This window comes from Chlorocebus sabaeus, chromosome 6, assembly GCF_047675955.1.
Source record: "Chlorocebus sabaeus isolate Y175 chromosome 6, mChlSab1.0.hap1, whole genome shotgun sequence".
NCBI lineage: Eukaryota > Metazoa > Chordata > Mammalia > Primates > Cercopithecidae > Chlorocebus > Chlorocebus sabaeus.
Window position 1 is genome coordinate 17,917,685 of NC_132909.1, and position 14,006 is coordinate 17,931,690.

General features: G+C 54.2%; 1 protein-coding gene across 1 annotated transcript in view; it reads right to left on the reverse strand.

The window, feature by feature from the left end:
• Positions 1 to 175: 175 nt before the first annotated feature.
• BCKDHA (branched chain keto acid dehydrogenase E1 subunit alpha) overlaps positions 176 to 14,006 on the reverse strand; it is a 29,430-nt gene continuing 15,599 nt past the window's right edge. Inside the window, exons 4-9 of the mRNA XM_007996903.3 lie at positions 10,968 to 11,076; positions 5,827 to 5,988; positions 2,822 to 3,028; positions 2,422 to 2,563; positions 2,023 to 2,194; positions 176 to 739 (exon numbers count right to left, since the gene is read on the reverse strand). Coding sequence (XP_007995094.1) covers positions 569 to 739; positions 2,023 to 2,194; positions 2,422 to 2,563; positions 2,822 to 3,028; positions 5,827 to 5,988; positions 10,968 to 11,076 — 963 coding nt within the window. The 3' untranslated portion in view covers positions 176 to 568. The remainder of the gene's footprint in view (positions 740 to 2,022; positions 2,195 to 2,421; positions 2,564 to 2,821; positions 3,029 to 5,826; positions 5,989 to 10,967; positions 11,077 to 14,006) is intronic.

The following is a 14,006-nucleotide window of genomic DNA, read 5'->3' on the forward strand; positions in this document are numbered from 1 at the left end:
ACCATCTCTGGAGGATCCCCCCACCCCCATCCTGTCTGCTGGAGCTAACCTTCCAGCTTGCGAAAACTTCCGGGGGAAGTAGGTATCTCAAGGGCCTTGACCTTATTATCTAAGGTGGAGAAGCTGGGGGTGGCCTCAAATCACCCCCAAACTCCAGGAAACAGACCAGAGGTGGTAGAGAGCCAGGTGCAGAGATGCAGTTTATTCGTGACCTCTGCTGGCCACTCGCACCTGCGCAAGTTCCACAGGCTGACCTGCCATGTCCACCCCATGCCCAGAGGGGCTTCTAGTCCTGTACACCCCCTCACCCAGCCCCTGGGAGAAGGCACTGCAACAACAGGTGAAAAGGGGGCTGACGGAGCCCCAGCAACTGCAGCAGATACTATCCCCCGACAATGTAACAGCCTGGAGGAGCAGGGGTGAAGAGCAGCAGCCGCCCGGGCCGCCGAGTGTTTTAGAGGGAGCTGACTGGGGAAGAGGGTAGTGTGCTGCCAGGTCCCCCTGCTCCCCTTAGAGTCGGCTACCTCTCGGGGTAGCTGAAGGCGGGTGGGGGTGGGCTGAGCAGGCCTCACTTATCAAAGTGCTCCAGTGGGTAGTGCTCCCCGTAGGTCTGCAGGTGGCGGGCCAGGGACTCCTGCTGCTTGCGGAGCTGGGCGGGCATCTCCTGATACACGTCTGAGAAGAGCAGGTTGGGGTTGGGTTTGGGCTTCCGCTCTGCCTGCTCAAAGGCCTCCATCACCTGTGGGGACATGGGGCAGTGGGCAGGCAGCCGGCCTCCCATGTAGGGCCCTGCCTCCTCCTGCGGGGCCTCGGCAAGGAGTTAACCACTCCAAGCCTTTGTGTTCCCACCTGGACAATGGAAATGATCATCCTAGCAGAGGTGTAACGAAAAACCCCAAATCCTAGCAGGGACCAGGTGCTATGCAAGTGTATGGATTCATTTAAGGCTTTCAGCAGCCCTAAGACGTAGGCAGCTGAGCAATGAGGAAACTGAGGCACAGAGAAAGGCAGGGACAGGACGCATAGTGCTGCCCTATGCTGGGTGCTACCCTCACCACTGGGTTGCAAGGCTCCTGGCTCCTAATGACCAGGCCAGGGAGGGTGGCACACTGACTCCGGGCAGGGCACATACACTGCACACGGTTCGCCACCTACTCCTCAAACCAGCTTCTTCTTTTTTTTTTTTTTTAAGAGATAGTCTCACTCTGTTGCCCAGGCTGGAGTGCAGTGGCGCCATCTCGGATCACTGCAAGTTCCGCCTCCCGGGTTCAAGCGATTCTCCTGCTTCACCTTCCCAAGTAGCTGGGACTACAGGTGCACATCACCACACCTGGCTAATTTTTTTTTTTTTTTTTTTTTTGAAATGGAGTCTCACTGTTGTTGCCCAGGTTGGAGTGCAATGGTACGATTTCGGCTAACTGCAACCTCTGCCTCCCAGGTTCAAGCAATTCTCCTGCCTCAGCCTCGCGAGTAGCTGGGATTACAGGCACCCGCCACCATGCCTGGCTCATTTTTGTATTTTTATTAGAGACGAGGTTTCACCATCTTGGCCAGGCTGGTCTCAAACTCCTGACCTCAGGTGATCCGTCCGCCTTGGCCTCCCAAAGTACTGAGATTAAACGCATGAGCCACCGCGCCCAGCCCTAATTTTTGTATTTTTAGTAGAGACAGGGTTTGACCATGTTGGCCAGGCTGTTCTCGAGCACCTGACCTCAAGTGATCTGCCACCTCGGCCTCCCAAAGTGCTGGGATTACAGGCATGAGCTACCAGGCCCAGCCTCAAACCAGTTTCTGAAATGGGCACCACCAGCATCCCCCTTCAAAGACAAGGAAGTGGAGGGCAACGTGCCAAGGACACAGAGCCAGGACACACATGGCCCCAGCAGCCTGGCTCCACAGGCCACATCTGAGACATCACTGAGGTTATCCCTGAGCCTCCCAGTTCAGTGTTCTGGAAATCCTTCCCAAGCTCTGCAGGCCACAGCAGCCCCCAGCACACCCTCCTGGGTGGGATGCCCTCACCTTCTTGCGGGACTGCTTCCTCCAGGCCTTCTCTTGCTCCTCATCCCACCAGCCTTGGCTCAGCAGGTAGTGCCGCAGCCGGGAGATGGGGTGGTCCTGCTTGTCCCAGTAATTGACTTCGTCCACCGAGCGGTACGCTGAACTGTCGTCACTGGTGCTGTGGTGCCCGATCCTGCATAGGGGCAAAGGGCCCCAGGTCAGTGTGGGGCTCCCTGGAGTGGGGGTCAGGAGGGAAGATAGGGGATGGACTAGGGAAGGAGGAGTGGAAACGGAATAAAGGCAAGGGGGAAATGCAACATCAGGTGATAAGGCCATGTTTTGGAGACAGTGATGGATATGAGGAAGATGCTACAGTGGCTGTCAGCGCTGTGGGGGTGCTGATGGGGGAGCGGCAGGCACCTGTAGGTCATGGCCTCGATGAGGAAGGGCTGGTTCTCTGCCACAGCGCGCCGTCGGGCCTCCTTTGTGGCATTGTACACAGCAAACACATCATTACCATCCACGCGGATTGACATGATGCCATACCCGGGGCCTCGTGCCGCTGTGGGGACACAGAGAAGGCGGGTCAGGCCAGGGCTGAGATGAGGAACATGCACGAGGCCAAGGGGACGAGCAGGGAGAGGACAGAGAGAGCAAGGCTGAGTGCTCAGGACCTCGACTCCTGTGGCTGACCAAGTGCCAGACACCACAGGACACAGGAAGGACCAGGAAGGAGGGCAGGGGTGGCAGGAAGGTGGGGGGATGGGGGAGGGAAGGAGATGATCCCGGCGAGGTGGGGAGCAGCCAGTAGAGCCCATACCGATGCCATCACCGCGATACTGCTCGGAGGTGGGCGTGGAGATGGCGTAGCCATTGTTCCGGCAGAAGAAGATGATGGGGCACTCAAGCGTGGCCGCGAAGTTGAAGCCGGCGTGGGCATCCCCCTCGCTGGCCGCCCCCTCACCGAAGTAACAGATGACGACCCTGTTGGCATTGGCCCGCTTGGCTGCATAGGCTGCCCCCACCGCTGCAGGGGATGAGAGGGTGGTGAGCAGGGGCGAAGACTTACACGCACTCACACTCATTCACACTCACACGACCCAGGGCTCTGAGGCTCAGGCCAGCGGTCACCAGGCTTCAAGGGGAAAGAAAACACCTGAGCTCCTGATGCCCCCAGCATCTGCCCATCCAGGTCTCCTCCCGCTCAGCTGAGAGCAGCTCCACCCTTCCAACTGCTCAGGCTGAAGACTCCAGCATCATCTCCAAGCCAAACTTCCCACCATTCCCCACATCTGCTCCACCTTCAGAACCTGACCCCTCTCTCCTCCTCCTCAGCACCACCCTGCTCAAGCCCAAGTTACCCAGCAGCCTCCTTACTAGCCCTTCACACACTGCCCAATCTGTTACCCACAGGGAGGCCTGCGGATTCCATGAAGAGGTGAGCCAGGCCAAGGAGGAGCAGACTCCTCCCCACCCACGGCTCCTGTTCCAGTGTAAGTAAAAGTCAACATCCCTGCAAAAGGCAAAGGCCTTGAGGCCCCACCCAACCTGCACCATCTGCACCCCTCCCACCACCTCTGGACTTGACCTCCAACCACCCTACACCTGCTCACCCCATAGCCGCTCGCTCCACACCTGCCCCTCTGGGCTCCTCCCTGCTCCTCAAACACACTAGGCTCACACCTGCCTCAAGACACCACACAGCTCCCTCCCTCACTTCCTCTGGTCCATACTTCAGTGTCACTCTAGTGACGGCCCCCAGCTACGCCCACAGTGTACCACGCCCCACTGGCTTGGCAGCTCCCTACAGGACCCCCACCCTCATATACTCCAGGCATTCCCTCTCCATCTTTGTTACTGTCCATCTCCCCTACCACGATGGCAGCACCAGGAAGGCTGAGGTTTGCGTTGCTTTTGTTCCCTGTACTTGGAGTGGCACCGGCACACGGCAGGAACTTCTTACATTTGAAGTGACTTAGCAGGGACCCAGAGGGAAGGTTAGGGGCAGGTCCCAGCCTTGTGGAAACCCTATTACCTTTAGTTCAAATGCCCCCTAAATGCCTCCTCGTCTGAGAAAGCTTCCCTACCCACGTCCCACCTAAGAGGCTCAAACTGCTACTTGTTTCCCAACAGAAGAACACTATGAGCTAAGGGGTGTGGAGCCTTCTACTGTGCTGGGCACAGTGCTGAGGCCTGGAGAGACACAAACTCATGCATCTCAGCTGCCCTAGGGCAAAGAAGCCAGCACCCAGACCAACCCTAGATCAGGCTACAGGCCCCAGAGGGCAGGAAGGGGCTCCGATTCCTTGTTCTCCACGCTATGAGGGTTGCAGGCCTGGCACCCGGTGGGTGTGCTTCCCAAACAAGCCTCTTATAAGGAAAGGGGCTTCAGGGCACCTACAGTAAGCTTTGGGGAAGCTTGCTTGACTCTAAGGACTGAGGTAGACAAAGGTCAGGGCCAAGAACCCAGGCTCTGGAGGTACACAGTCCATGACGAGTCCCTGCTCCTCTCCCTCTGTGCCATATGACCGTTAGCGAGTGACTTCCCTCTTTGACTTCAATTTCCTTTTTTTTTTTTTTGAGACAGGATCTCACTTTGGCTAGAGTGCAACGGCACAATCTCAGCTCACTGCAACCTCTGCCTCCCAGGTTCAAGCGATCCTCCTGCTTCAGCCTCCCAAGTAGCTAGGATCACAGGTGTGCATCACCACACCAAGCTAATTTGTGTATGTTTAGTAGGGACAGGGCTTTGCCATGTTAGCCAGGCTTCCTGCACTTTTTTTTCCCACTCGCTTGCTCTCTCTCTCACACACACAAAACATGGGCCTCCTGCTCTCGAAAACAGGAACAAGAGCAAATAATAACCTCTGTCCCCATGGCCACAATGAGGGTCCTATTGGACGATGAATGTGAAGCACTGGCACAGTGGAACCTGGTGCACATGTTGGCTGTGTTTGTGAGCAGACAAATGCAGTGGGCATGTGGTTGGGAAATCCAGAGTGTGGTCGCATAGGCTTCAGGCCCCTGAATGGGGTGGGGACAGCAACAGAGCCCTCTTCTGAAGGGTCCCAGACAAGAGGTGCATTCCAAGTCTGGAACACAGGCCGGGTGCCGTGGCTCACATCTGTAATCCCAGCACTTTGACAGGCCAAGGCAGGCAGGTCACTTGAGCTCAGGTTCAAGACCAGCCTGGCCAACACGGTGAAACCTTATCTCTATAAAAAATACAAAAAATTAGCCAGGTGCAGTGGCCTATGCCCATAATCCCAGCTACTCAGGAGATTAAGGCAGGAGAATCACTTGAGCCTGGGAGGTGGAGGTTACAGTGAGCTGAGATCACACCATTGCACTCCAACCTGGCTGACAAGAGTGAAACCCTGTCTCAGACAAAAAAAAAAAAAAAAGTGGGCTGGGCACAGTGAATCATGCATGTAATCCTAGCACTAGCTGAGGCAAGGTGTTTGAAACCAGCCCGGCAAACATGGTGAAACCCCGTCTCTATTAAAAATACAAAACTTAGCTGGGCGTGGTGGTGCACACCTATAGTCTCAGCTACTTGGGAGGCTGAGGCAGGAGAATTGCTTGAACCCGGGAGAAGGAGGCTGCAGTGAGCTGCAATCGCACCACTGCACTCTAGCCTGGGCAACAGAGCAAGGCTCCGTCTCAAAAAAGAAAAAAATAGTAATAAGTCTGGAGCACAGACCAGGGCTCTGGTGGTGTCACCAACCCAGAATTCCACCCAGAAGGGAGGCAGAAGAGCTGAGGCTTGGACAGGGGTGTGACACTGGTCTGCATGTGTGCAAGGTCCAGGGTATGCATCCTCACCCTGAGGGATCTGTGTGGCCAGTGGAGAGGAGATAGTGACGAAGTGGCGTTCCTTGCAGCCGTAGTGGACAGGCATCTGGCGCCCCTTGCCCAAGTCACTGATGTTGCCATAGCACTGGGCCATGAATAGTTCCAGGGGGTAGTCGCGATACATCAGCACACCTAGGAGGGGAGGAGGCAATGGTTAGCTGAGTGGGCAGTGCAGGAGGTCAGATCGGCCCCGTGGGTGACCCGCAGCATGCCGGCAGACAGACAGGAAAGCTCGGGCTTGTTTTTAAGAGGGAGACTGATGTTCAGACTGACTGACTGCCCGGCAAGGCCAATCTAATTTTTCAAAAGAAAGCAGAAATCTAGCCTTTTTCTTTCTTCCTCTTAGTGAGACACTGTCTGGTCTTTAAGTGCTTTCAACTAATTCAATTACCTTTAAGAAATATTCTAACCATAAATCATCACTATGGCCAGGCATGGTGGCTCATGCCTGTAATCCCAGCACTTTGGGAGACTGACGTTGAAGGATCGCTTGAGCCCAGGGGTTGGAGACCAGCCTGGGCAACATAGTGAGGCCTTGCTTCTACAAAAAAAAAAAAAAAAAAAAAAAAATCAAAACATTGGCCAGGCATGGTAATGTGCGCCTGTGGTTCCAGCTACTTGGGAGGCTGAGACAGAGGACTGCTTCAGCCCAGAAGTTCAAGGCCGCAGGCAGCTGAGATTGTGCCACTGCACTCCAATCTGGGCTACAAAGCAAGACCCTGTCTTGAAAAAAAAAAAAAAGAAAAACATCATCATTATGAACCAAATAACAGCACAGACCACTAATTTACAACTTCTGGACTACAGAAGAAGTACTCTAACCCACGTATGGCAGTAAAACCCTTTCTTCAAACAAAACCTCTGGTGAACACCCACCTGCCCATCAAAGGGAACCGCTCCAGGTGAAGGCGGCCCTTCCTCCTGAGTTAGAAGACAGAAGGGGGTTTGGGATTGCCCTTGGACAAGCTCTTTGCCCCACCTGGATAGTGGGACAATCTTCACATCCACACCTTAGGGGCAGCGCTGTGGATCAATGCTGCAAGCACTCAGACCAGGAACCTTATTCAGAGGGAGCTCTCTAGTACAGTGCTTTCCGAACGCTTTCTTTACTGCAGAACCCCGTCTTTAGATACAAATTTAATGGTGATCACATTACACACAGCAGTTACCGGTTTTTTTTTTTTTTTTTGAGACAGAGTCTGGCTCAGCCACCCAGGCTGGAGTGCAGTGGTGCAACCTGAGCTCACTGCAACCTCCGCCTTCTAGTTCAAGCAATTCTTGTGCCTCAGCCTCCCAAATAGCTGGGATTCCAGGTGTGCACCACTACACCTAATTTTTTTTTTTTTTTTTTTTTTCTTGAGACGGAGTTTTGTTCTTGTTGCCTGGAATGCAATGGCACGATCTTGGCTCACTGCAACCTCTGACTCCCGGGTTCAAGCGATTCTCCTGCCACAGCCTCCTGAGTAGCTGGGATTACAGGCATGCGCCACCACATCCAGCTAATTTTTGTATTTTCAGTAGAGACAGGGTTTCTCCATGTTGGTCAGGCTGGTCTCAAACTCCCGACCTCAGGTGATCCACCTGCCTCAGCCTCCCAAAGTGCTGCAATTACAGACATGGGCCACCGCGCCCGGCCCACTTGTTAATATTTTAGTTAGAGTTGAGAGTGATTGGCATTACTTCAACATTCAACTTTAATACAGGTTTATTGGTATTTTCTGACACACGCTTTTGAATGGACATAACACAAATCCGCATAACATGTGGCTGTGGTGCATATGTAACAGATGGAAACAGGAGCTGCTCTGGTTAAAGAGGGAAAGAAAGGCCTTGTAGAGGGCCGAAGAAGGTCCAAGGCACTGATACAGGATCTTGGAATCAGGCTTTCTCAGAATGTGGTACTGGGTCCACCCACATGAGAAGGACTGGGTAGGGGCAGGGAAGGTGCTAAAAGTACAAACTTGCCAGGTGCAGTGGCTCATGCCTGTGATCCCAGCACTTTGGAAGGGTGAGGCAGGTGGATCGCTTGAGCTCAGGAGTTTGAGACCAGCCTGGGCAACACAGCGAAACCCCATCTCTACCAAAAATAAATAAATAAACAATTAGCCAGGTGTGGTGGTGTGCACCTGTGGTCCCAGCTATTCAGGAGGCTGAGGTGGGAGGATCACTTGATCCTAAGAGGCAGAGGTTGCATGAGCCGAGATCATGCCACCGCACTTCAACCTGGGTGACAGAGTGAGACCCCATCTTGAAGAAAAAGAAAATACAGACTCACAGGCTGATTTGCACCGGGAAACTCCAGGTCCAGTGGGAACTGCTGCTCTTGCTTGACACCTGCCACCTCTTTTCTTGTTGGTCTCAGAGACAGGATCTCACTCTGTCACCCAAACTGGAGTTCGGTGGTGGAAACATAGATCACTGCAGTCTTGAACTCCCAGGCTCAAGCAATCCTCCCACTCAGCCTCCTGAGTAGCTGGGACTACAGGTGTGCACCACCATGCCTGGCTAATTTTTGAATTTTTCAGCGATGGGGGTCTCGCCATGTTGCCCAGGCTGGTATCAAACTCCTGGGCTCAAGCAATCCTCCCACCTCGGCATCCCAAAGTGTTGGGATTACAGGCGTGAGCCACCGCACCTGGCACCTGCTTCCTCTTAACACTCCTTTTCACTGGGTGCCACTCCCTGCCGGTGCCACCACTGACACTCCACATATAGCCCTGGTAGGACAGCCAAGGGTGGAAACAGCGAGAGCTATCTCTGGGTCAGACAGCCATGCAAGGACTCGGCTCCACTCCTTAGGAGAACATGGCCTGAGCCCATGACCTCACCTCTGTTGACTCAGGTTCTTACCTGGCTTTTAGAGTTGACGGTAATGCCTGCCTCTCCTGCCTCACATGGATGCGGGAGGTGCCTCAATGAGGCAACACCATCGGGGCCTGCCCTAACCTCACCCAGTGTGCCCTTGCTCTGCAGTGTGGTGAGAGGAAATGACAATCTCTGAGGCTAAAGAGCACTTTTAACAGCACCTTGGCTGGCCAGGTGTGTTGGCTAACGCCTGTAATCCCCAGCACTTTGGGAGGCCAAGGCAAATGAATCACTTGAGGTTAGGAGTTTGAAACCAGCCTGACCAACGTGGTGAAACCCCATCTCTACTGAAAATACAAAAATTAGCCAGGCATGGTGGTGCATGCCTGTAATTCCAGCTACTCGGGAGGCTGAGACAGAAGAATCACCTGAACCTGCAAAACAGAGGCTGCAGTGAGCCAAGACTGCGCCACTGCACTCCAGCCTGGGCGACAGAATGAGAATCTACCTCAAAAAAAAAAAAAAACCGCCAGGCGCAGTGGCTCACGCCTGTAATCCCAGCACTTTGGGAGGCCAAGCAGGGCAGATCATGAGGTCAGGAGATCAAGACCATCCTGGCTAACACAGTCAAACCCTGTCTCTACTAAAAATACAAAAAAGTTAGCCGGGTGTGGTGGCAGGTGCCTGTAGTCCCAGCTACTCGGGAGGCTGAGGCAGGAGAATGGCGTGAACCCAGGAGGTGGAGCTTGCAGTGAGCTGAGATCATGCCACTGCACTCCAGCCTGGGTGACAGGGCGAGACTCCATCGCAAAAAATAAGTAAATAAAAATAAAGAAGAAAAAAAGAACAGCACTCTGGTGTCAAGAGCCCAGGGAAGTGCTACCTATCATGATGAAGACCACTCTTCTCACTTCACAGATGACAGACAGCGTCACCAAGGCAAGTGGCCTGCCAAGTGAAGCCTAGAGTGGGTCTGACTCAACTCCTTAGCCTGCACCATGCTGCCAGTCCCATTTGCAGCTGCCCAGCCACTTCTGCTGACCCTCAGTGCTGGACAGTCACTCTCTCCCATGTGGAGAGCTCAGCGGCTCCCATGATTCCTATGAGGCTTGCTCGGTCCTGCCTGGTGCCCTCACAAAAGAGACCCCTTCAGCAAAAACAGGTGCAGTGCTCAGCACAGCTGGTGGGGCCCCAGCTTGCTGCCCGGCGTCTGGAAATCTCATTTTCCGCATGGATGACACTCAACCTGACAAACATCACAGGGCGTTTGCCCTCCTAGAGCATGTGGGGCCAGGGGCCTGGTCCAGCTGTGAGCAGTAGACAGTCCAGGAGCAGGCTGCAAGTCATGCTGGTCCATGGGGGCTCTGGACAGCCACGTGGTCTGGCGCGGCAGAAGCGCTGTCCCAGGGTGAGGCCCCAATCATGACACCAACCCCTGCCCCTGAGTGCTCACTCTGTGCTGAGGGCACTGTGCCAACTGCCCCAAGACTCCCCTCAACAGCTGTCTTGGGAAGGGCTACCATTCCCCTTACAAATGAGGAAACAGAGGCACAGGGCAGTTAAGCAACTTGCCCCAGGCTGTGCAGCGTCTAAGACAAAGGGTTAAGATGTGCCTTCCTGGCCCTATCAGTGCTCGCTGACACTCAGAGGGTAGTCCCCTTGCAGGGCCCCACACCAACAAGCTCCCTGGAACACCCCACTCACTGCTCCCTGGGCTCACTCCTTCGCTCCCAGGCACTCATTCCTGCTCAATGATTTTCTTCATTCCTGGTCTTTGACCCTTCCTTTCACTCATCCGGGCCTGCTGGGCCCCTCTGATCTTGCACCGCACTCAGGTCTGTCAAGGTTCTTCCACCTGCTCCTGCTCCCTGAAGGATACAGCACCCGAGGAGGGGCCAAAGGATCCCTGCACCAGGCAGACAGGGTCTCCAGCACAGACCACACCCACAGCGAGCGCCGACCTCACTGCATCCTCTCAGCGACCTTGGATGCTGGTACCATCATAATCCCTCTTCTGGAGATTAGAAAACTGAGGCTCAGAGAAGGGAAGTGATGTGCCCGAAACCTGACAACTGGTAACAAAGGGTTAAGAGCATAGACCCTGGCCACTACACTTCCCAGCCTTCAGAGTGAGAAGACCGCCCCCTCCAGAGTCCTGACCCTGGCTTGTCTCTTTCTTGCTTGGAAAGCTCTTCTTCCAGCTCCTTAGACCTTCCTGGCACTGTGCTGCTCCTGGAAGAACACTCAGAAAGACTAAATTGTACACCTCAATGGGGACCACAGGGCCAAACCACGGACAGACGTACCTGCCTCCCGGTACTGGCCAAACACCAGGTCTGTGTTGTCCAGGGCGGCGGCACTCCCCACGTGCGTGCCCTCCTCGCCATAGTTGGTCATGTAGAAGGAGATCCGGCCCTGGTGGTGGAGGGGGGGACCGGGGGCCCACACTTGGTTATGCTGGGCAATGACAGAGAGCCATCCAAACCCTACCCAGCTTCTGACACCTCCGTGAATTTGCAGCCTGCCTGAAGGCCAGTCCTGGGCCAGGCCATGCTAGGGTTCCTGCCTTTATGGAGATGCTGCCAGACTGCTTAAAACTGCCAGAGGGATCGAGTTGCTGTGATAGGAGCCCAAAGGAAGCACCTTTTCCACCACGGAAGGGCATCAGCAAGCACCAATGAACAAAGATGGGGTGGGTGGAGGGTTCCAGGCAGAGGGAATGATAGACCGTGAGGACCGAAGGGCTGGGACGTATAGTGGTAGGGGTGAGGAAAGATGAGGGAGAGGAAGGTGGCACCCAGATAACAAAGGGAACGATACATTGATTTTACTCTGAGAATGGTGGTAACCTGCCAACAGGTCTTCTCAAGGGAGCAATGTGGTCAGACCTGTGTTTTAGAATTGCTCTCAGGCTACAGTGAGGGAAATGGATGGAACCATCAAGGCTGACTCAGCGAGCCAGGAGAGAGGGGACAGAGGCCCAGCTTGGTAGCAGGGGGAGGTAGGAGAGGAGCAGGTGGATGTGTCTGAGGAAGCTGAGTTGGCTGTGCTAGGGGGCAGCAGACCCTGTCAGCTGACCACATCAGTAACCAGCTTCCTTCTCCCAAATCCCCTATCCTGAGCCTCGAAAGACATGCGCTCAGGTTACTGGCCTCCCTTGCAGCCAGAGGTGGCCATGCGACACAGTTTTAGCCAGAGATTTCGGTGGAAATCTGCTTTTGCTTTCTGGATAGAAGAGACCACTGCTGCTGGTGCCAGCCCCATCCACTCCCAACTTCTTCCTGCCTTGCAGATAGCCAAGAAGCCTGGACATGCAGCAGCCATGCTGAGAACACAAGGCCACAAGCAGAGCACGAAGACCAGCCCACCAACAACAGTGAAGCAGAGAGAGGATGAGGCTAGGTCCCAGAGTGTGCTGCTGAACAGCTGAGCAATTCCTAAGGAAGTATCTACAGACAGGCTAGGCGTGGTGGTTCACGCCTGTAATCCTAGTACTTTGGGAGGCCATGGCAGGTGGATCACTTGAGGTCAGGAGTTCGAGACTAGCCTGGCCAACAGGGTGAAACCCCATCTCTACTAAAAATACAAAAATTAGCCGGATGTGGTGATGGGCGCCTGTAATCCCAGCTATTTGGGTGACTGAGGCAGGAGAATCTCTTGAACCTGGGAGGTGGAGGTTGCAGTGAGCCGAGGTTGCGCCACTGCACTCCAGCCCGGGTGAAAGAGGGAGATTCCGTCTCTAAATAAATAAATAAAAATAACATAAAAGAAAAGAAGTATCTATAGCTTGGTGCGGTAGCTCATACCTATAATCCTAGCGTTTTGGGAGGCCGAGGCGGGCAGATCACCTGAGGTTGGGAGTTAGAGACCAGCCTGACCAACATGGAGAAACCCCATCTCCACTAAAAATATAAAATTAGCCAGGTGTGCTGGGACATGCCTGTAATCCCAGCTACTCAGGAGGCTAAGACAGGAGACTCGCTTGAACCAGGGAGACAGTGAGCCGAGATTGTGCCATTGCACTCCAGCCTGGGCAACAAGAGCAAAACTCCGTCTCGAAAATTAAAAAAAAAAAAAGTATCTACAGAGGGAATGAGAGGGGAGAAAGGGATAGCAAGGGAAGGGAGGAGACAGGGATGAGATGAGGTTTCTGGTGTGGGCAAGCAGGTGGATGGTGGTGCCCTTCACTGAGAAACAGACTAGATGAGGCAAAGGAGCACGCCTGGGAGGAAGATGTCGAGGTCAAGTTCAGACAGGATTAGTTTGCTGTGGGACATCCAGGGCGAGAAGCCAAGCAGGGCTCTGACAAGCAGTCTGGACAGGGCTCTGGGCAGCCCTGGCATACGGATGCACATGAGATCACACAGGGCCATGTGGAAAGCGCAACAAAGGCAGCCTGGACAGCACCTTAGGGACACCCCGGGGTCAGTGCACCTCATGGCTCGGCAGTGCCCTCCCCCGTGTGTTCCCAGGCCTGGCTTTCCTGTTGCTGTGGGGGAAACTGATGAATGTGTGCTTTCTTCCAAGTGGGGAGCCAATTAAAAGTTCATGCACATTCCAGTGCCAAGTGAGTGGGCGGTGCTGAGTACTGAGGGCCTGGCAGGACTGTCCAGGTTAGCGTGGGGAGGAGCCTGCGACCAGCCCCCTGAGGATCAGGACTCCGGGCTACTGGCAGAGGCTCCTGATTGCCTTCCCAGTATCCTATTCCCCTCCTCTGTTAACAGAGGTCTCAATCTCCCGCAGGCAGCAACTGCCTGGACTAAAGGATTATTAATACATTTCTCAGTCTCCCCTGAAGCTAGGAGTGGCCCATGAAATGTATGCAGATGTTACTAGGTGGGACTACCCAGAAAGCTCTAAAAAGGTAGGGGGGTGTGATAGCTGGGATGTGCCATGTCTGGCCTTCCATCTTCCCTCTACTTCCTGCCTAGAATGAGATGTGATGGAGAGAGCTTCAGCAACCATTTTGGCTCATGAGGGGACCTCAGAGAAGGTAGAAGCCAATGCTATGAGTGGCAGATCTAAGCAATGAAAGAAAACTGGGTATCCAATGACTCCAATGACATCATGGTGCCACCAGACCTGCCCCAGACCACCTGTTTCCAGATTTTTTTTTTTTTTTTTTTGAGACAAAGGCTCACTCTTTAGCCCAGGCCGGAATACAGTGGCATGATCTTGGCTCACTGCAACCTCTGCCTCCCAGGCTTAAGTGATTCTCCCACCTCAGCCTCCTGAGTAGCTGGGACTATAGCCATGCACCACTATGCCCGGCTATTTTATGTGTTTTTAGTAGAGACGGGGTTTTGCCATGTTGGCCAGGCTGATCTCAAACTCCTGACCTCAGG